Here is a 20,995-nt window from a genome sequence, read left to right as displayed (position 1 = left end):
TAAGCAACTGTGATTCTACTCAATTCAGTATCGGATTATCTCCCACACATACCTTCTCAGTAATGCTTATTTACAGGCCACCAGGACCATGCAGCCCATTCCTGTAGAACGTCCCTGATCTCATAGCAAGTATCACCACTAGTAAAGGATCAGTGACCATACTAGGTGACTTTATTATACACCTAGACGAACACAATAACACATCCTCAAATAAACTCACTCAAGATATTAAAGCTATGCAAGTCAGACAGCATGTTCGATCTGCCACACATAATAAAGCTAAACACAACAGAGCCACCCAATAATCCCATGGGGACTGGGTATCATCAATAACAAAAGCATAAATTGTCCCCCAAGGAATTGTTTAAGAGTAATTACAATTTAAAGATGTCACAACAGTGCTCATAAATCCACAAATGCAGGGAAATTTGCACAAATACCACAAGAATATTTAATTCTACTTTTGTGCTTTTTTACTTATAATTGCAACATGGCAACACACATACTACTGAGATCCTAAAACAATTGGTAGTAGTATAGGTGACTTCCAATAATACCAATTCAGACCATTTAAAAAAACTCACATTTCAAGGTACTTGCAGCCGGAAGTGACTAAATGCAAGAGGGGTATGAATACCCAAAAATCTAAAACTAAAACATAAACAGACATACAAATAAATAAATAAATAAATCAAGTCCTAATGTCTATGCCTCTTAAGGCTTTTAAAAATATGATAGAGCAATCAGAAACTATACTCACATGTGTTCTGAATTTATCTCACCACCTACAACGCCCAAAACAATCAATAATATCCACTCAGTATAGAAGTTCTCAAATGACATCGTCACCAAAAGAGTTTACTGACAATCTAATTTCAAAATACTCACAAAATGACACCGAGTATCCTGTATTATCTTCAAACGAAAGAATCATCTGAGTCAAACTCTTTTTTTGGTGACGATGTCATTTGAGAATTCTTCATCTCTACCCATGCATCGGCCTGTGTGGGGGCTCCCCAGTCAAGAAAAGGCCCAGAAAAGGCACTGGTCCCGGTCGATGTCGATGGCTTAGAGGTATGATTACTATCTGTTCCCTGTCGACTCAGGGCTCTGGGTCAAAGCGACATCGCCGTTCGGCATCAAGGGGTAAGATGTCGAGACCTCGGACGAGGTCGACGTCGAGGAGTTCACCGGCGTCGACACACCATCGACGTCGTGATGACTCCCGAAGAGGCAGGCGCTCGCCGTCGAGGCGACACCGCCATTCCCCGTCAACGTCGACGCGAAGATCAACGTCGAGGAGGAAAAGATCGGCTTCGAGGCGAAGACACCCACGTCGACGTTAGGAGGTCGACGTCGAGAAGGGAGACATCAAAGAGATCGATGTCGAGGAGAGAAGTCGATGTCTAAAAGGAAGTCGAGGGCTAGAACGGTATCTAGTACCTCTGTGGTGAGCGTCTCCTCGTCATCAGCGAGTCACCGGTCGCGGCGGAGCTGGCGCTCGCGCTCCGAGGTCGGCCTCCAGAGTGTCCTCCCCGAGGCCTGCTCGCAAGAAGAGAAGAGTCCTTAGGTCACCGGACTCTGATTACTCCCGGACCTACTCGCCCTCAAGGCCCAGGACTCTTCCTCCTCCTCCTCCGCAGCTTCCGCCGCCGCCGCCTCCTCCTCCACCACCGCCACCACTGCCTCGGTCTCCACTGCTGAGCCCTGTGGTTCCGGCACTGTCTGTTCCGCTTCCATGGCCGGTGGTCCCTGCAAGGCCCAGAACGCCAAGGTCAAGATCCAGAGGGAGGCTTCGCTCTCGCAGTGGGCGTCGATCCTCGACAAGGTCACGCCATAGTCGGCGGAGGGACAGGTCACGGTCCAGGTATACAGACTCATCCAGTGACAGGAAATATTCTCCCACTTTGGCAGACTCTCCTCCAACGAGAGTGTCCCCTGTGGATGACATTGTGACTTTCCAAGATGTCCTGCTGAGGGGGGCAGAGAAGTTGGGGATCACATTGACTGTGACCACCCCTACCACTTCCGTGATCTTTGAAACGTTGCAACGCAGGCACCTCTCTCGCCCATTGCTGCCTTTGATGCCAGGACTGGAAAAACTGGCCATGGAGCTGTTTCTGACGCCGGCCACGGTGAAGTCAGCGCCATCGAGACTTCAAAAGAAGTACATGCCCCCGGATTCTGATCCAGCATTTTTGAGAGCAAATCCTGTACCGGATTCTGTCATTGTGACAGCTGCCAAGAAACAGCACTCTACTGCCCCGTTGTCTACGGTCCCTCCGGACAAGGAGAGCAGACACATGGATTCGGCAGGGAGGAAAGTCTGTAGTACGGCTGCCACTTCGATGAAGGCAGCCAGTGCATCAGCGCTTTTGGGCAGATATGAACGCTCATTGTGGGAGTCCTTGCAACAATTTATTGAGCTCCTCCCGAGAGACAGGAGAGAAGACTTCCAGGAGATTCTGAATGAGGGCATGATGGTCTCAAATCAGGTCATCAGTTCTGCGGCGGATGCCTCTCTCCTGGCCGTGCATGGGTACTGCCATGGCATTAACCTGAGGCGACATTCCTGGTTGCGCCTTACCTCTCAAGTCTGAGGCACAACAGAGGATTGCTAATTTGCCCTTTTCAGGATCCACCCTCTTTGGGGCTCATGCGGACGAAGAGATGGCCCGCATGAAGGCGGACGTGGAATCGCTGAAGGCTCTAGGTTTGGAGAAACCAAAGGAGCAGCGGAAGTCGTACCGTCCCTTCCAGAGGCGTTACTCTTCCCAGAGGTATCAACGGGGCCAAGGTCGCCAAACTGGCCAACAGCAACAGCAATACCAGCGACAACAATTCCAAAAATGTTGCGCTTTGCCGCTGCAAAGCCTAGTGTATCCCAAATTTTTTCACCCACTAATAGATCGGTTTGTTCCCAACTCTTTAATAAACACCATTGGTGTGACTTTTCTATGTGTTTTCTGCACACCCTGAGCATGCATGCAGTGACCTTGCTCCAGTAAACTTGAATTTTCGGGCATTCCCACCATAGATCAAAGAACGTTTCTGTCTGCCTACATTGTCTAGGACAGAGCGGCAAATTACCTCTACCCATTTTAACCAATGTGATAGATGTGTAGTATGTTCTGTGTAAAACTTTTAACTGGACTAGTTTAAAGCGAGAGGGTATGGCAACTTCTCGCAGGGATGCGTGCGCCTCCAACCACTCCTCATCAGTTTGGGGCCCCATGTCTTCCTCCCACTTTGTCCTGTTTTTCTGCAATGTGTTTGGCGAATTATGGAGCAATTTCCGGTATGTCAGGGATATTGCCTTATCTTTAAGGTAATCATCGAGGAGACGGCATGACTCTGGGAGAGCTGCACCAAGTGGGATTACTTTTGATTGGGCATCTTATCTGAAGGTAACAGTAGTATTCTGTCGGGGACATCTCATATTCCTTTTGGAGGTCTACAAAGGGGATGATTTCCCTCCCTTCCATAGGTCAGCCACCCTGCAAAGACCAATGCAGTCCCATTTATCAAAGCCTTGCTGGTGCACCAAAAGTCCCATTTGCAGTGAATCCCGTAGGGGGGTGGCTAGAGTGATTTTCACCGTTCACACCAAATAACGTTGACGCCATGTGCCAAATTTTGCTCGTTGTAGATGTTGGAGCTTACATCGGCTCACTTGTTCCCCTGCATAGAGGGCTCTAAGGAAACCTCTTGGCATCATGTTCTGTATATCTAATCTATACGCAGGCTCGTCCTGTTCTATATGGGCCCATTTATTAACCATTAACTATTAGCTGCAATGACCAGTAGTAATTTTGGAGCGCCGTAATACCAGCCCTTATTCAACTTGTTTTGCGCTCTTTGGGGGACTCCTCCATCCCAAAGGAAAGTCTGTATTTCTGCCTCGACCGCGCAGAAGTATTTTGAGGGTAGCATGTAGAGCGTGTTTTGCAAAATGTAAACAAATCGGGTAGGGCCATCATTTTGTATAGGGAGGCTCTGCCCAGAAACGACAGGGGCAAAGTCCTCCAGTGCTGAACGTCCTCCTGCAAAAGTCTGACCAGCAGGTCAAAATTGCGGCCGTAGAAGACCGATGGATCTGTGGTGACAAAGCCCTGAGTATCAGAATCCCTACATGGTAATCTGCACTGTGCAGGATTTGGGCACCCGAGGGGGTGGTCCACTAATAACATATATACTCGATTTGCTCCAATTTATGGTGTACCCTGAATATTTTTGGAATAGATTGAAGATATGTAGCACCTTGTTTAGAGAGGAAATGGGGCTTGCCAGGTAGAGAAGGATGTCTTTGGCGTAGAGGGAGATCCGATCCTCCCAATCTTCTGTCCATTTTATACCCCTTATTAGCGGGTCCCCTCTAATCCAGATCACCAATGGCTCCAATACTAGGGCAAAGATCAACGGGGAAAGGGGACAGCCCTGCCTCTTCTCGCTATACAGTTTGAAAGGCCTTGATCTACCGCCATTAACTAAAACCTGCGCAAGGGGCTCGGAGTAAAATAGTTTAACCCAGGTCATAAAATTCTCCCCGAAACCAAACGTGTCTAAAACCGAGAACAGGAAGGGCCACTCTATCATGTCAAACGCTGTTTTAGCGTCTAAGAACATCACAAATAATTCTTCCCTGACCGTGTTGCCTCTGTTAGGATTTAACTAAAATGACTTCCTTACAAAGTCCTGGGTTGTGAACAGAGAGGTGAGACTGGGGTTCATTTTGGGCCCCGTTTTGTTAACTCTATATTTATATAACCTAGGGGCTGCTCTGGAAACTGCTTGTAACAACATCCCTAGCACAGGTGGTAAATCTATACCTGTTCTTTTATACGCAGATGAGTTCGAGGCATGTGGGCTGCTAAATTCATATCTTATGCATAGATCGCCGCCTAGTGTTGGGTCCGGATGATTGCACATTGTTGTCCTGGAAGAGTCTTCGAAGTATCACGAGATAGGTGGCTCCTCCCCTGGACTACAGTGCGCATGGGCATCGACTCCATCCCCAAATTGCTTTTTTCCGCCATTGGGTTCGGATGTGGTTTCGACGTCTCCGTGTCGGAACCGAAAAAACCTTTGTTCTTAAGGCCAAAAGGCCTTCGTTACCTGCGTCGGTATTGTTTGCGTACGGTCTCGAGCGTCGTCCGACTCTCTGAGCCGGACATCTACGGAGTCAAGTAACTCTTCGATCGAGGCCCTCTCGTCGCAGCAAGACCCGACGAACTTAACATGGAGCGGAGCCCGTTCAAGTTCTGCCCCGTCTGTGGATCCAAAAATACACATATCGATGTGCATCCGGTCTGTAATAAATGCCTATCACCGGACCACAACGAAGAAAACTGCATGGCCTGCTCTAAGTTCAGGTCCAAGAAGACGCTCAAGCATCGGCGCGCCTCGAGGCCCAGCGAGCGGCGCCGGCACCCGACGACATATTCGACGACCCCGCGGAAGAAGGCGGCAGCCATCATCTCCAGATTTCACCACCGTCGACGGAGGTCCAGGCCGATCCCGAGGAACATGTCGAAGGACAGGGCCATGACCTTGCATACGTCGAGGAGGTAGGGGACGACGAAGAAGTTTATGGGGCCGCGGAAGATAGCTCAGTGGAAGAGCTATGCCCCGAAGTCTACATTATTCAGGCTCAGGTCACGGGATCGCCACTCGGCCTTACCCACGACCCTGCACCGCTATCCCCGGCCCCGCCTTCTGGCCCGGCCACGGACACTCAAGCGGAGCCGCCATCTCAGATATCGAAACCGAAACCTTCGGATCCGACGGCACCAAAGATGGCCGACGTCTGGCCAAAATCGAAACCGAAACCTTCGGAATCGACCAAACCTAAAATGGCCGACGTCCAACAAAAAGTATCGAAGCCTGCTCCTTCATCGGCTCCGTCGCCCTCAGGCCCACCGAAGTCGAAGAAGGCTGTCGAGTCGACAGCGTCGCAAAAGGTGCGGAAGGAACCTTCCTCTAAGAAGGCCGTCCATCAAGTGTCAAGCACAGTTGTTCCGGCACGGACATCTCAGTCTGTTGACACGCCTTCGGACGCTCCTACGGCGCCGTCAAGTAAACACGTAGTCAATCCTGACAGACTGTTTGGTCCAGATGTAGACACCACCCTTGAAAAGATTAAAAAGGACAACGAGACTGCTAAGTCCATGGGGGCGCTTCAGTCACAACAATTCAGGGGAAGCACTTTTCGTCGCTCAGGAGCACGTGGTGTTACCAGAGGACACTTGGGTCAACAAACACAATTCACAAAGGGTGGTGCGCAATCCTCGTACCCCAAGCAGGGTAGAGGGGGTTACAGAGGTAACAGTGCCAAGGGCAGAGGCAGAGGGAACAACAACTCCCGTTCCTCTGCCGCCAACAAACAGTAACTCTCTGTCACTGCCCCCCGACCATGCAACACCTGTCGGGGGGGAGACTCCAGCAGTTCCTGCCAGTCTGGACGTCCATCACCACAGACTGGTGGGTGAGAAAACTTATCCAGTACGGTTACTGTTTGGAGTTAACATCCACTCCTCCCAACATTCCCCCAAGACACCGTCCTATGTCGGCAGAGCACTTGCACTTATTGCAGCAGGAAGTACTGGTGATGCTGCACAAAGGCGCAATCTAGCTCGTACCAGTGTAAGAGGAAGGCACAGGGGTCTATTCCCTGTACTTCCTCATCCCAAAAAAGGACTGATCCCTCAGACCTATTCTGGATCTACGCCCCCTCAACATGTACATACTGTCAGAACACTTTCACATGCTGACACTGCAACAAAATCATGTTGGTAGGGTGAAAAAGGCAAGAACTGGTGGCAGAAGGTTTTCAATAAATGTGGCCTCCTTGTGGAACTCATTGCCCCTACAACTGCGCTCCGAAGCCAGTCTTCTCAGGTTCCGTAAACTTTTAAAAACTTTTCTGTTCTCCGTTTAATCCCTGCCCTTTTTTTTTTCTTTCTTAGTAGTGTTATGTTCTGATAAGCGCTGGGATGCCTATTGGTAACCAGGCGCTATACAAAACTCAGAATAATAATTCTTCCCCTGCTCAATCAAGGGGACTTCCTAGCAACCTTGGACCTCAAGGATGCTTATTTCCACATCCCACTCCACCCATCCCACAGAAAATACCTCAGGTTCACCATTCAAAACAGGCACTATCAGTTCAAAGTCCTACCCTTCGGGGTGACTACTGCCCCCAGAGTGTTTACAAAGTGTCTGGCGACGGTGGCGGCGCACCTCAGGAGACAGAACATACATGTCTACCCGTACCTAGACGACTGGCTTGTTCAAGCAAAGTCGGAACAACAGTGCGCCGCAGACATGTCCCACACTATTCAACTCCTTCACAGCCTGGGGTTCTCGCTAAACTACCCGAAGTCGCACCTTCAACCAAACCATGTGCGGCAGTATCTGGGCGCGACAATAAACACCCTGACTGCTATGGCTCAGCCAAACCCAGTCAGAATCAACAGCATTCAGTCGCTGATCCAAAAGTTCAGACCGCAACACTCCCTGCCAGCGAGAGTGTTCATGCAGTTGATAGGCATGATGGCCTCCTGCATCTTCATAGTCCCGCACGCGAGGTTGCACATGCGCCCACTCCAAATATGCTTGGCAAATCAGTGGACACAGGCTCGAGGACAGCTGACCGACCTAGTGTTGGTGACCGGTCGGGCATACAACTCTCTGCATTGGTGGAATCCACACAACCTTTGCAAGGGACGACCGTTCCAAGAGCCAGTGCCACAGATAATCCTAACAACGGACGCATCTCTCCAAGGGTGGGGAGCTCATGTGCTCCACTACACTGTGCAGGGACTGTGGTCCACCCAGCCGCAGAAGTTGCACATCAACTACCTGGAATTGATGGCAATCTTCATGGCGATGAAGTCCTTCAAAGTACATTTGTGCAACAAAGTCGTGTTGATCCGGACGGACAACATGACAGCCATGTACTACATCCAAAAGCAGGGAGGTACTCACTCACCGCAGCTGTCTCATCTGGCTCAGAGCATGTGGAAGTGGGCCATTCAGAGGAACATTTTCCTCATCGCGGAACACCTCCCAGGAAGGGACAATCAGATGGCGGATCTGCTCAGCAGATACAGCCATCAAATGCATGAGTGGGAGATACATCCATCAGTACTCCACCCGTACTTCCAGCAGTGGGGTCATCCAGAGATAGACCTGTTTGCCACAAGGGAAAACGCAAAATGCCAAAGCTTTGCCGCCAGGTTCCCTCACCCGGAATCGCAAGGGGAATGCGATATGGATGAACTGGTCAGGCAAATTTGCGTACGCTTTTCCCCCAGCGCCTCTCATTCCGCTGGTGGCAAGAAAGCTAAAGCAACACTCGATGACTCTCATCCTGGTTGCTCCAACATGGGCACGCTAACCATGGTACACCACGTTTCTAGAACTTTCCGTGGTACCGCATCAAAGGCTGCATCTCACATCCGGGCTCTTGACGCAAAACCATGGCGACATTCAGCATCCAGATCCGCAACAGCTCAATCTGGCGATCTGGCTCCTGAAGTCTTAGAATTTGGCTACCTCAACCTGCCTCCAAACTGCATGAACATCATCCGGGAGGCAAGAAAGCCCACGACCAGAGCTTGCTATGCAGCAAAATGGAAGCGGTTTGTCATGTACTGTACAGACAACAATATCAACCCGCTAGATGCATCCATTCCTAACATCATCTGCTATTTGTTACATCTTTACAAATGCAATCTAGCGTACGCTTCCATTCGGATACATTTATCCGCCATAGCGGCTTATCTCCAGAATAGGCAACACCTCTCTGTTTTCAGGGTGCCTGCCATTAAAGCCTTCCTAGAAGGACTGAAGCGAGTCATTCCTCCAAGAACACCACCCGCTCCAGTGTGGAACCTCAATGTGGTCCTCACTAGGCTGATGGGCCCACCTTTTGAGCCACTGCACTCCTGCGAAATTCAGTTTCTCACATGGAAAGTGGCTTTTCTCATTGCTATCACATCACTCAGACGTGTTAGTGAGCTGCAGGCGCTCACAATCCAAGAGCCATTCATCCAGATACATTCCAACAGGGTAGTGCTCCGCACTAACCCCAAATTCCTTCCTAAGGTGGTGTCACAGTTTCATATCAACCAAACTATTGACCTGCCTGCATTCTTCCAAAACCCACAAACAGTAGCAGAAAGAATGCTTCATACATTAGACGTTAGGAGGGCGCTAATGTACTACATTGACAGAACACAACACTTTAGAAAGACACAACAACTTTTTGTTGCCTTCTCAGCACAGCACAAAGGCAACCCCATTTCCAAAGCAGGAATAGCCAGATGGATTGTTAAGTGCATTCAAATCTGTTATCAAAAGGCTAAACGTACTTTAACAATACCCCCAAAGGCGCACTCCACACGCAAATTGGGGGCCTCCATGGCTTTCCTGGGGAACATTCCCTTGGAAAACATTTGTAGAGCAGCCACATGGTCTACACCACACACATTTACCAAACATTACTGTGTAGACGTGCATTCAAAACAGCAAGCAGCTGTAGGACAGGCTGTTCTCAAGACACTTTTTCAAGCTTCTGCAGCTGGCACGGGCAACCGCCCTTAATGGAGGAACTGCTGTGTATTCTATGCATAAGATATGAATTTAGCAGCCCACATGCCTCGAACTGAATATGCTACTTACCAGTATGCATCTGTTCTTGGCATGTAGGGCTGCTAACATTCATATCGCCCGCCCTCCTCCCCGGTGCCCGTAGCGGCTGCAGATACTCTCTATGCATTCATCATTAGCATGGACATCCTTTACACTATTTCACTCCATCTCTGCCACAATGGCTAAAAACAATCTGGGGATGGAGTCGATGCCCATGCGCACTGTAGTCCAGGGGAGGAGCCACCTATCTCGTGATACTTCGAAGACTCTTCCAGGACAACAATGTGCAATCATCCGGACCCAACACTAGGCGGCGATCTATGCATAAGATATGAATGTTAGCAGCCCTACATGCCAAGAACAGATGCATACTGGTAAGTAGCATATTCATTCTGTTTTGTTAGCTAGGACACGTTAGGTTTGAATGAGTTTGTAAATGCTTTTATTATTTATGTGACCTCACTCGACCTGTCGATAAAATCTTTCTAAATCACACATAATGTCCATAGGCAATCAAAACTTGAAAAGCGCACACTGGTATGTAAAAGTGGGGTATCTGACAAATGTTGCTACATTCCCGTATCTGGGGGAATTGTTTGATGAAAAGGGGTCATGGCTGGTGCAACGAGCACTTAAGAAAAATACCCTGCCCAGAGCAACTGCAGCTACTCTGGCCTTTGCTAAGAGATTGGGGAGCAAACCTTTGTGCCCACTTCTGAAGATCTGCAATGAGAAATGTTTACCAATGGCCGCATATGGTAGCGAAGTATGGGACTACAAAGAGTCCGGTGATCTGCAAGTGGCAGAAAATAAATGTACGGAAGCTTTTAGTAGTTCCCCCCCCCAGTACACCATCTTTTATGTTGCACGAAGAACTAGGACAGGGCTACATATCTGATCAGATGGCAGTGGCTCCTCTTAATTTGGTGGTTAAAAACGTGGTCGAGTCCCACGTCTATCTTGAACTAATCTTTAATAAAAGATTGCATGAGGTTGGATATGTCTGCTGAGGTACCTTGGATAGCTTATATCTCTAGGAAACTAGCTAACTTGGGGGTTTCTGATCTTTTTATACATCCAAGACAGATGTAACCTGGAGAGTTGAAAGCTATTAAAAAACAATTTTTGGAAAGGAGGGTGGCGGAAAGGGACTGTATCGAACTTAAAAATCAACAATAAGACAATACACATTACTGATCTCTGGGCCCCTAGAGCAACCTTTCAGGTCCTATGTAAATAACCCATAACATCGCTTTCTTTTAATAAGATTCAGGTTTAATTGTATTCACTGGTGTCTTACGTTTCCAAAGGGCTTTTCTAAAGTAGGGTCCCTAAAGCCCTGTACCAGTGATGATTTTTCAGAACAAAACCTTTTACATTTAGTTTTTTTGTGGCTTTTATAATGATCTTTACAGTAGATATATTTTACAACTTTTTAAACATTGCCATTTTGCAAAGGTGAGGTATGCTTTGATACACCTGCAATATGTTCTGGGATGAAGAGCTTTTTAGCAGGGGCGTTGCGATGTAGGCAAAAATGTGACTTGACAATAAACATGTAGCAGAGCGACCATGGTTTTATGAAGACGTGGTAAATATCGTATAGAAATGCACCTTAATAAGGCCAACTAATCCGTAGTTATTTATTTCGTATGGGAAAACCAATATATGAGGGTCTTAAAGACCAATGTAAGATGAGGGCATATGAGTTTTTAGATTTGTTCTGTATGATGAAATGTTTGAGTTTTTAGTCTTTTGATCATGGTTTGTGTATATGTGCTTTTATGGTCAAAATTTGTCCGAATAAAGTTTGTTTGTCTTGACACCCTTTATTCTCTGGAGAGGATAGAAAGTCTGTTTTTTTCTCAAAGACAATCTTTAGGCTAGACACTACAAGAGTAATGTTACAAAATGATGTCTCTCTATACAAGGGCTGGGACTCTTTGAAAAAGTTCCAAACATGTTCTTGCGTGACAATTAAAATATGAGCTTGTTACTAGACCTGGTTAAACATTCATTCTCTTGCCTTTCAAAATGGGTAACCTAGACAGAAGATTGTATGTGTCTAATAACACCTGTCCATGTCTGCTAAAACACAACATCTTCTGTGTGCAGGTCTCTGCGAAGAAGCCAGATGAAGCCATTAAATCCAAGAAGTTGCGTATCCTGGACCCAGCACGTTGGAACCGAACGGACACGCACAGTACGTAGATGTGTGCCTGTGAGCGGGGGTTGTGGCTTCCTATCAGGTGTGTGGGGTTTGTGTGCTGATTTGGCAGTATATTGGTGGAAGGAGTTCTCTGGGTGTATGTGTGTATTTATACGTACAGTGGGAGTGTTCCTGGATAGTTTGACCATTTTGTTTGTGGTGATTGTTGATGTATAATTGGTGTGACTGTGGGTAATTTTCAGAGCAGATTACGTTTTGAGTATTTGAAAGTTTTGGGGTGTCTGCGAGAGTTCAGGGGTGTAGTAGTGGGTTGCGTAATACTGACAGCATATAAAGTCTTTTCACAGGGTGCAGCTGTGTGTTTATAGGTTGTTGGTGTGGGGGTATTTGCTTCCCCAGAGACCTCGATTGCGATGTTCTGATTTTAGACACCCCTTAAGTTGTGCGCTGTCTGTCTGCAACATGAACACTATGATCGGTGTGGTCATGGCTTTCAAATTCTAGAAGGGAGAGGCCCTGTGATTGGTAGCATTTATGAATTATGGACTAGTTGATAAATTATATCACACGTTACATTTACCACTTAAGTCAGTGAGGCGCCCCAGAGGGTGACATGCGCTCCATACTGACTCTATATTCTTATTGCTAAAGTCATAACAAAACCCTCTCTGCCCCAAAGCCCAGCTCTAGTTTGACTTGCTAGTTTTATTTGTAGCTGCTCAGTGTCCTCTATGACAGGAGCTTTGCTCATAAGATAATCTGTTGCCTCTTCATAGGTATTCAAGCTTGAGAGGCTTACAGGAGTACATTAGTGAAATGTCAGAAATGTGTACATGAACCACATACATACATCTTTACCACAATGCGGGGAGGGTCACGTTCCCTGGGGCCATTTTCCCGAGTGGAATTTTCCTAAATCTCAGAAGTGGGAGCTTTCACTAAAGTTACAAAAGATGCCATAACAGGTGAGTTATTCGTTTTAGAATGCACTGTTTTGCTGGAATGTATTGTGAAGGGCAGTTGTTCCAGGACACCAGCCTGTTTAATGTAAATCCGCTCTATTAGTTGGACTGCGCCAGCCAACCGGATTTCCCTTAACACCTAGTGCGTCAACAGGCATTGTTAGTGTGCCATTTCCTTTCTTACAACATACCAGCTTCCTTGCCCACCATATTGCTTATGTTCTCTGTACAGAGATCATTGCTTCTCAGCTAGTGCTATTTTCTCAGTTTTTCTCACAGTTGTCTTGTACTCATTCATGCTCCTGCTACTTCCTGTATCTGTCTTGAAGGACTGTGTAATCCCCATTGCATCACTGTGTATTTGTCAGAGGCTTCTGTTGCCTCATCTACTTCCCCTGATTTCACTTCCTGAAACTTTCTAATTGCTCTATTTCTGTTCACTCTCGTCTCATTCTTGCTTCCTGTGTCTTCCATGTTGGGCATGCTGGCCAACATCTCATGTTGACATGTTTTGACCTGTCACCAACTGATGTGCCCCCCCTATTAAGACACTTATGAACCCCTTTAAATCTGTCCTTTCCTGTGTTGCTCTTGTTGGCCCTCCTAGTTACCATGTTAATACCTGTATTTTTCCTGTCAAATCACATCCTGCCAGTCAACCACTTATCTGTTCCTTTGTTGGGACTAGTCTGGCCCCATCACACCCATGTCATTTCCTCTGCACCCTCATTTGACCTGTGTTGGATTCCTGTTTCTCCCTTCTTTGAGCTAGTATGGCTCCTAAGAGCTCTATTAGAGATCTGCCTCTTCCTGTATTTCCCTAGTCTTCCCCCATCTTCCCTCATCTTTCCTCTGTCATTTTCTGTGTGTTTGACAGATTTTTTCTGACCAGTGTTATCCCCATGCGATTTCCGTTGTCTTCCGACAACCATGTCGCTTTCTTTGTCTTGCTCGTCTTTCCTTGCTTTAAGCATACATGTATCTTTTTTGTGTCTTCTCTGTTGTAGCTCTTCTGTTCCTTCTCATTCCTTTATTATGTCCAAAACCTTTTTAGAGCACACTGCTGCCCCTGCATCTTTTTGCATTTTATCCCAGAAATCGAAGCTGGTCTGTATCATGCCAGTGCAATTCTTGTCTTGTCTTTATGCATTGTTTTTTCCATTTATTTTACAGATATTGACTACAAGCCACCAAAGGTTGACACAGAAGGTATTCCCTTCTCCCCACTCAACAAATCATAGATCTTTACTCTCACAGCCTGATCAAAGAGCATGATGGCATGTGTCTGGGGAGGGAGGGTTAAAGGGTGGGGAGGGTCACAAGACCACTTAACATCACCTATTAATTATTATTTCCTAACTTGCATATCTGTCTTCACTCCCTCCCTTTCTTGAATGATTATTTTAGTTTCTGCAGCGCACGGATGCCTTGTATACGTGCGCCATAACGTACTAACCCCTAACTTTAGCCTTCCAAAGTGTGTCTGCTGCAGTGACCACCTGAGTCTGGTCCTGGAACTGAGGCTTCTTGCACCTGAATAATCTGCATTGGTTTAGACCTGCCTATTTTAAAGGGCCTCACATGAAGGGTGTTCCGTGCATGGTTAATGGCTTTTATCAGTAGAGAAACACTGGGCCGAGTGTCCATCGGATTCACCAGCGCTTTTCTATCCTGTTCTATGTTATCTGGATTCCCAAACAGGTCAGTGGCGTGATTACAAACTCACTTCCTCCACATTATCAGGTAGTTCTGTGTAAATAGTATTGACTTGTTCGTATGTAGGCTGCACATCCCAAAATTCATATGCTGCGTAACACAACAACTTCAGAGGTATGTGTTCTAGCTGTGCACCACCCACTACTGTGACAAATTGATGGTCCATCAGGCCTTTAGACCATCTGTGTGTGCATCCCATTACACCTGTGACTCTTGGGTCTTCTGATCTTTCACTTCCTGTGTTCTCTTTAGCCTTCGCTTCACTTCCTGGCAAAGATGAGGCATAAGGTCCACCTGGGCTTTAAACCCTGGCCATATCCAGGCAAAGTTGAGGTCTATGTGCCAGGCTTTAAATGACGTGTCAAACTCACCCAGTCTTTACAGTTGGACACAGTAAATTCTCTTGACAGGGCTGGCTCAGATTGTGCTTCACAACTGGCTGACGTGAGGTCACTTGGAGCTTCTGCTCTCTCTGTGATTCACATCTAGGGAAAAAACCTCTCTGGTCTGGTTGGTTCTGAACTCTATGCACCTCAATCTGCACTTTATGTTCTGACATGACTGAGTCTCCTTGACCCACTGAGCTCAGTCTACACTTTTCCTCTTGGTAAAGTTTTGTGTTTTGGGCCATTGAGAAGTCTGTCCTTCACGTTTTGGTGAAGCAGAGTCTCCTAAGCATGTGGGGCTCAGCCAGCCATCTCTATGGACCATGGAAGGGCGGAGTCTACTGAGACTGTGGGGTTCGGCAAGCACAGTGAATCCTGGGGGAGCTGAGCAATATGAATCCTGAGGGTGTGGAATCTCCTGAGCCTGTGGGGCTCAGCCAGCATTCTTAATCCTGACGGAGCATAGTCTCCTGAGCCTGTGTGGCTCAGCAAGCACAGTGAATCCTGGGGGAGCTGAGCATTATGAATCCTGAGGGAGTGGAGTCTCCTGAGCCTGTGGTGCGCAGCCAGTGCTACAGACCATGGAAGTGCTGAGTCTCCTGAGCCTGTGTGGCTCAGCCAGCACAGTGAATACTGAGGGAGCATAGTCTCCTGAGCCTGTGGGGCTCAGCCTGTGCTATGGATCATGGAAGGGCGGAGTCTCCTGAGCCTGTGGGGCTCAGCAAGTGCTATGGATCATGGAAGGGCGGAGTCTCCTGAGCCTGTGGGGCTCAGCAAGTGCTATGGATCATGGAAGGGCGGAGTCTCCTGAGCCAGTGGGGCTCAGCCCACGCAGTGAATCTTGGGGGAGCTGAGTCTATTGAGCCTGTGGGGCTCAGCCAGCTTTATGAATAGTGAGGGATTGGAGTCTCCTGAGCCTGTGGGGCTCAGGCAGTGCTATGAATCCTGGGTGAACGGAGTCTCACGAGCCTGTGGGCTCAGCCTGCACTATTGACCATGGAAGGACAGAGTCTCTTAAGCCTGTGGAACTCAGCCAGCGCTTACTCTATTCTTTGCAACCAAGTGAATCTGTATCACTTAACTGGTCAAGTTTAACTGGTGCAGGTCATTCTGCACTTTGCATTTGAGCCAAGTGGAGCCCATTGGTCTTGCCCGGGTTTAAACCCTGTGCCCTTATCATCCTTTGCTTCTCTCCTGGTCTCTAGACCTTGAGTTGCTTTAAAGCTTATGTGTGGCTTCATGACGCAGTGGCACTTGGACTCATCTTCTTTTAATGACCAAAGCTGCATTGGCCACAATGCCCCATTTGAGTTGGGAGCCCGTTAGCTCATCTGATTAGAATTCCATGTGAACAATGTATCTGAAAAAGACCGTAGTTATAGATTGCTTACCGTAGAATTATCCCCAGACGTCCGATTGGATCCGGAGAATTTTTTTCTTAGCAGTATCCCTGCGCATCGGTAGCTGCTGTCGGTCGACTTCACGTTCATTGTCGGCCTCGTGGTCGCCAGGATGACTTCGCGATGTCTACTTGAACGCTACCCCTGCAGGCTGACGTCAGTTCTTCCTTTTCCGTGCCAGCCAGCGCAGATCCAGAGAGAGCATGCTCCTGGTCACTTTTTGACTAACTCTTTTTCGACTTTTTCAACCTCTTTTTTTGTCTTGTGACTCCTGGTGCCCGATGGATGTCCAGTCGTCAGCCCAGTTTCATGCCCTGTGACTTCTGTCACAAGTTGATGTCTGTCACAAGTTGATGTCGGTCACCGATCCGCACCTGGTGTGCCTTTGGTGCCTGGAGTGAGACCACAACCCTACGTCGTGCTCCGACTGCCAGGCACTGAACCCAAAGTTTTTGCGGGAGCAGTCCCGAAAGCTTTTGGAGGCCCGGCAAGTCCGGTCTGCCCCGTTCGAGGTCCCGGTCATGGGGAAGGTCTTGGGACCGGTCGCTGAGCCATCACCATTCGTCATCGAAGTCTTTGTACTCATCGTGTAAGTCAAGAAGGCGAGTTAGCATAGTCTCTCTTCGCTTTCTTCCCGTTCATTGGCAGACGCGATGCAAGACCCGGAGCTACGCTGCTGCCCGGCTCCGTCCTCGGAACCCGCTGGGACAACTACACGCCTCGCTCCCTTTCCGGCAGCTGGAACGTCCCCTGCCAGCTTCGTGTATTTTACGAAGCCATCCACTCCATCTTTGGGCAGCCCGACTCCGCCAGCACGCCTTCGGGCCCTGCAGACTCGGCTGGGGGCTCTTGGCCTTCGATACCGGAGGCTCAGGCCTCAGCGCCGCAAGGCTCCCATGGATCCTGGCCTGGATCCGGATCGGTGCTGGTCGACCTCACGGTACCTTCCCCGCTCCACTTCAGCTGCGCCCCCAGCCGGCGTCGACCCCAGCCTCACCTTGGCTTGGACACGGTGCCGGACCGACATTGAAAGGCATCGCTACCGGTGCTGTAGGGTACTTTTGTCCCACTGTTACTCCCTGGCGTTCCCTACCGCCCTGAGTGGCAGCCAGTGGAGAGTGAGGAGGACTTGGAAGGGTCTTTTCTATTACAAAATGAAAGGTGACTACCACCGGTATCTTGCAGAATTTGCAATATCGAACGATAGGAAGGAGGCGGCAGAGAATAGCCTAGTGGCTTACAAAGCTGCAAGCGATATTGCGATGACAGAACTTCCACCAACGCACCCCATTCGCCTGGGCCTTGCACTCAACTTCTCTGTGTTTTATTATGAAATTCTCAACTCCCCTGACCGTGCCTGCAGGTACCTAGCAAAATTTATAAGAGTTTTCCCAGTTTGTAGAGTTCAGTGCCACTTTAGTTTAACTACTGAAAGAGTGGTAATAAACATCCAGAGTGCAGATCAAAATGTTGTAACAATGTATATTCAGTTTCAAGCAAACCTATTCATTACATTTACACTGCTCAGTGTCTCGGTAGAAATGTCTTGTCTATTTCAATGCTAAACTTAATGAGATCATCATAAATAATCATACTGAATAGTCCCCTGATTGTGCACATGGGTGGGACTAGTCACGGTTTGACTTCACTTAAGATTAGGAGCAAGTAAATTTTCCTTCCAATGCAGCAGAGTGAGAATTAAAGATGTCCTAAAAGCTGGAGAAATAAGCCTAAATTTTTTCAGTTTTGTGGGTGCTCTCCTCTGCTCTTAATCCCACTTCATGCTGTGGAAATCTTTCAGAGCAGCACATTTGAATTGAAAGGGGGCAGTGTTCAATTCAGTTGAGGGTTATTGTAAATTCCTTAAACTCCTCTATTCTCTATCCAGTGCGTTCTCGACTCTGCACCAAACCAAGTAGGACAAGCACCTGCATCCAATCCTTATGACCGAAGTAGTCGCAAAAAACTGCAGCTAGTCTTAGCCTAGCTTGTGCTTTGGTCCTATAGTGTTCCACTCCAGAATAAGTCAGTTTAAGGCATGTGTGGCTGTAGATAAACATGATTTGCATTGTCACGAGGTAAGTAACTGTTCTCAAGTGGTTCACTTCCTTTCTTCACAACAGGTCTCAGAAATTCAAGAGCAACAACCTGATGTCCTCGCCAATACCTGTAACGCTAGGCGTCTCCCAACGATCCTCTCTATCCCCAACTCTGTTCAACCTAGTTGTGGAACCTCTGACCACCTTGCTACAAGCATCCAATGTACACTTTCACATGTACGCCGATGACACCCAACTTTATCTCAAATTACAATCCCCCAAAGACATCCTGCTCCTGAACTCAACGATCAGAGGCACCCAATCCTGGCTTGCCGATAATCATCTCAAACTCAATGCCCTGAAAACAGAGTTCCTTCTGATCTCACCTCCAGCGAAGATCGCCACCACTCAAATTTGGCTTAAACACCTAACCGCACTCAATGTCCAACCCACCATCGTGGACTCAGCAAAATCTTTAGGCATAACACTCGACACCAATCTCAACATGCAGCAACATATCAGCAAGGCAACAAAGGGAGCGAACTTCCAAATCAATACGCTGAGGAAACTTAAACCCTTCCTCCCAGCCAAAGACTTCCAAACCGCAGTACAAGCACTAGTCCTCCCTCGAATAAAATACGGCAGCATCGCCCTCTGCGGACTCCCCCTAACTACAACCGCACCCCTAAGAGCTTCTCTAAACGCTGCAGTGAGACTCATCACTGGGTCAAAAAAGCACTCCCATATTACCCCTGACTTGAAATCCCTGAACTGGCTACCTTTTGAAGCCAGAATACATCTGAAAATCGCCTGCATGACACACAAGGCGGTACACCTAAACTCACCCAGCTACCTCGCTCAGAAGCTGACAATCTCTGGCTGAGCTAGAAACACAAGAGGCACAAACAATCTTCTGCTGAAACCTCGAAGATTCCGGAAGGTAAAAACAAATAAGTGCTCCTTCTCAGGATTGGCGCCTAGGATCTGGAACTCACTCCCTCCCGAAACCAGGCTTATCTCTTCCACTACACTCTTTAAAAATGAAGTAAAAGCTATCCTCATGGCTAAATACACTTGAACTATTATCTCGAACTCTGTTAATACTCTGTACCGATCTGTACCACATGTTTGACCCCTTTGCCTATTTGTATTAGCTGTCTTATTACTCACATGATTGGCTTTGCAGCCACCTATTTGTACTGTTTGTTCTATTGATTTATCTGTCTGACTATGCTCCCTCATGTACCCCTTCTATGTAAAGCGCTCTGATATCTGCAAGGATCTTGTCCGCGCTATATAAAACTTTCAAAATAAAAATAAATAAAAAATAAAATAAAGTCTGTTGACCCTTTTGCCGACCAGCTTGAAGAGCCGGACTGGAGAGAATTGGGTGATGACAGTGGTCTGGATACCTCCCCAGACCTTGGTATGCTTTCTCCCCCTACCATGGCTACGGAGGAGGAAGCCTTCTACGCTGTAGTGTTGCGTAGGGCGGCTGAGGCCCTGGGCCTCGAGCTTCCTACGGTGGCTGTCGGGACTAACCTGACTGAGGTGCTTTTTAATGAGGCCCTTTTTGACACCCTACTAGGCACTTGGTCCAAGCCCAGCACAGGGGCTCCTGTGGACAGGATGATTACCCCACGCCACTGCCTGGCCCCGGGACACCTGCTTTTCCTCTCCCAACACCCTCCCCCGAGAGCTTGGTGGTCCAAGCCTCAACCGGCGCATTCCCTCCAGCTCCCCCGGATAGGGAATTCAAGAAGCTGGACTATCTTGAGAAGGAGATGTTTTCTTGCGCCAGCTTAGGACTGGTGAACACTGCATGTCTCTTGGGCAGTTACACACACACTGTGTGGGACACGGTTGCGCAAGTGTTGCCACAGTGCCTGCGCTGTTGCAGATGGTCAAGATGCAGCAAAGTTCACCATCCGATGGGGGCTATATACCGCCAACTCGCTTGGTAGGCCGATTTCAATGTCATTAGCTCTGAGGTGCTACGCCTGGCTGAGGTCCACTGCCTTCTCTGGAGATGTCCAATCAACCCTTTTGGACATGCCTTTTGATGGGCGTCATCTGTTTGGCGACAAGGTGGACAATTCCCCTGGAGGATTTCAAGGACTCTAGGGCTACGGCCAGATCCTTGGGCCTCGCTGCCACCTTTAGCTCCATGCAGTCTGCCTTTCGCCCATTTTCGTAGCTACGGAAGGGGTACCCCACCATGTTCTGCCCAGAACCACAGGCCTGCGCAAGCTACCCAGCCTGTGTGCGGCCTGGGACGTGGGAACCAGCTTTGTGGGTCTGGAGGCCAGCGGGGGGGTAGTCCACCAACCCCCCCCCCTGCAACAGCCTCCAAGCCTTCCTTGTCTGACCTTTCTGGGCCACCAGTTGCCAGTGGGCAGCAGGATCAGCCATCACCTCCCCCACTGGCGCATCACCACGTTGGACTGGTGGGTTTTGCATATACTCCGAAGGGGCTACTCCCTCCCCTTCCATACTACCGTCCCCTCCATGTCACCAACATTCCATTGCATGTCAGAGGATCATTTGGCCCTTCTCCGTCAGGAAGTTACGGCTCTCTTGGCCAAGGAAGCTATTAAACGCGCCCCTGTGCCACAAGTAGGTCGTGGTTGCTACTCCCACTACTTTCTGGTACCGAAGAAGGACAGAG

At 48.3% G+C, this 20,995-nt stretch overlaps 1 protein-coding gene across 6 annotated transcripts in view; it reads left to right on the top strand.

The window, feature by feature from the left end:
• ARHGEF1 (Rho guanine nucleotide exchange factor 1) overlaps nucleotides 1–20,995 on the top strand; it is a 459,136-nt gene that overhangs the window by 263,650 nt on the left and 174,491 nt on the right. For 3 of the 6 annotated variants that reach the window (XM_078651350.1, XM_078651352.1, XM_078651349.1), the window contains exons 11-12: nucleotides 11,770–11,857; nucleotides 13,960–13,995. In XM_078651350.1, the coding sequence (XP_078507476.1) occupies nucleotides 11,770–11,857; nucleotides 13,960–13,995 (124 nt within the window). The remainder of the gene's footprint in view (nucleotides 1–11,769; nucleotides 11,858–13,959; nucleotides 13,996–20,995) is intronic. The other 3 variants (XM_078651355.1, XM_078651354.1, XM_078651351.1) reach the window with 1 other exon arrangement.

The sequence above is a fragment of the Lissotriton helveticus genome, chromosome 7 (genome assembly GCF_964261635.1).
Source record: "Lissotriton helveticus chromosome 7, aLisHel1.1, whole genome shotgun sequence".
NCBI lineage: Eukaryota > Metazoa > Chordata > Amphibia > Caudata > Salamandridae > Lissotriton > Lissotriton helveticus.
Note: the sequence above shows the minus strand (reverse complement) of the source record. Positions and strands in the feature narration are given on the sequence as shown.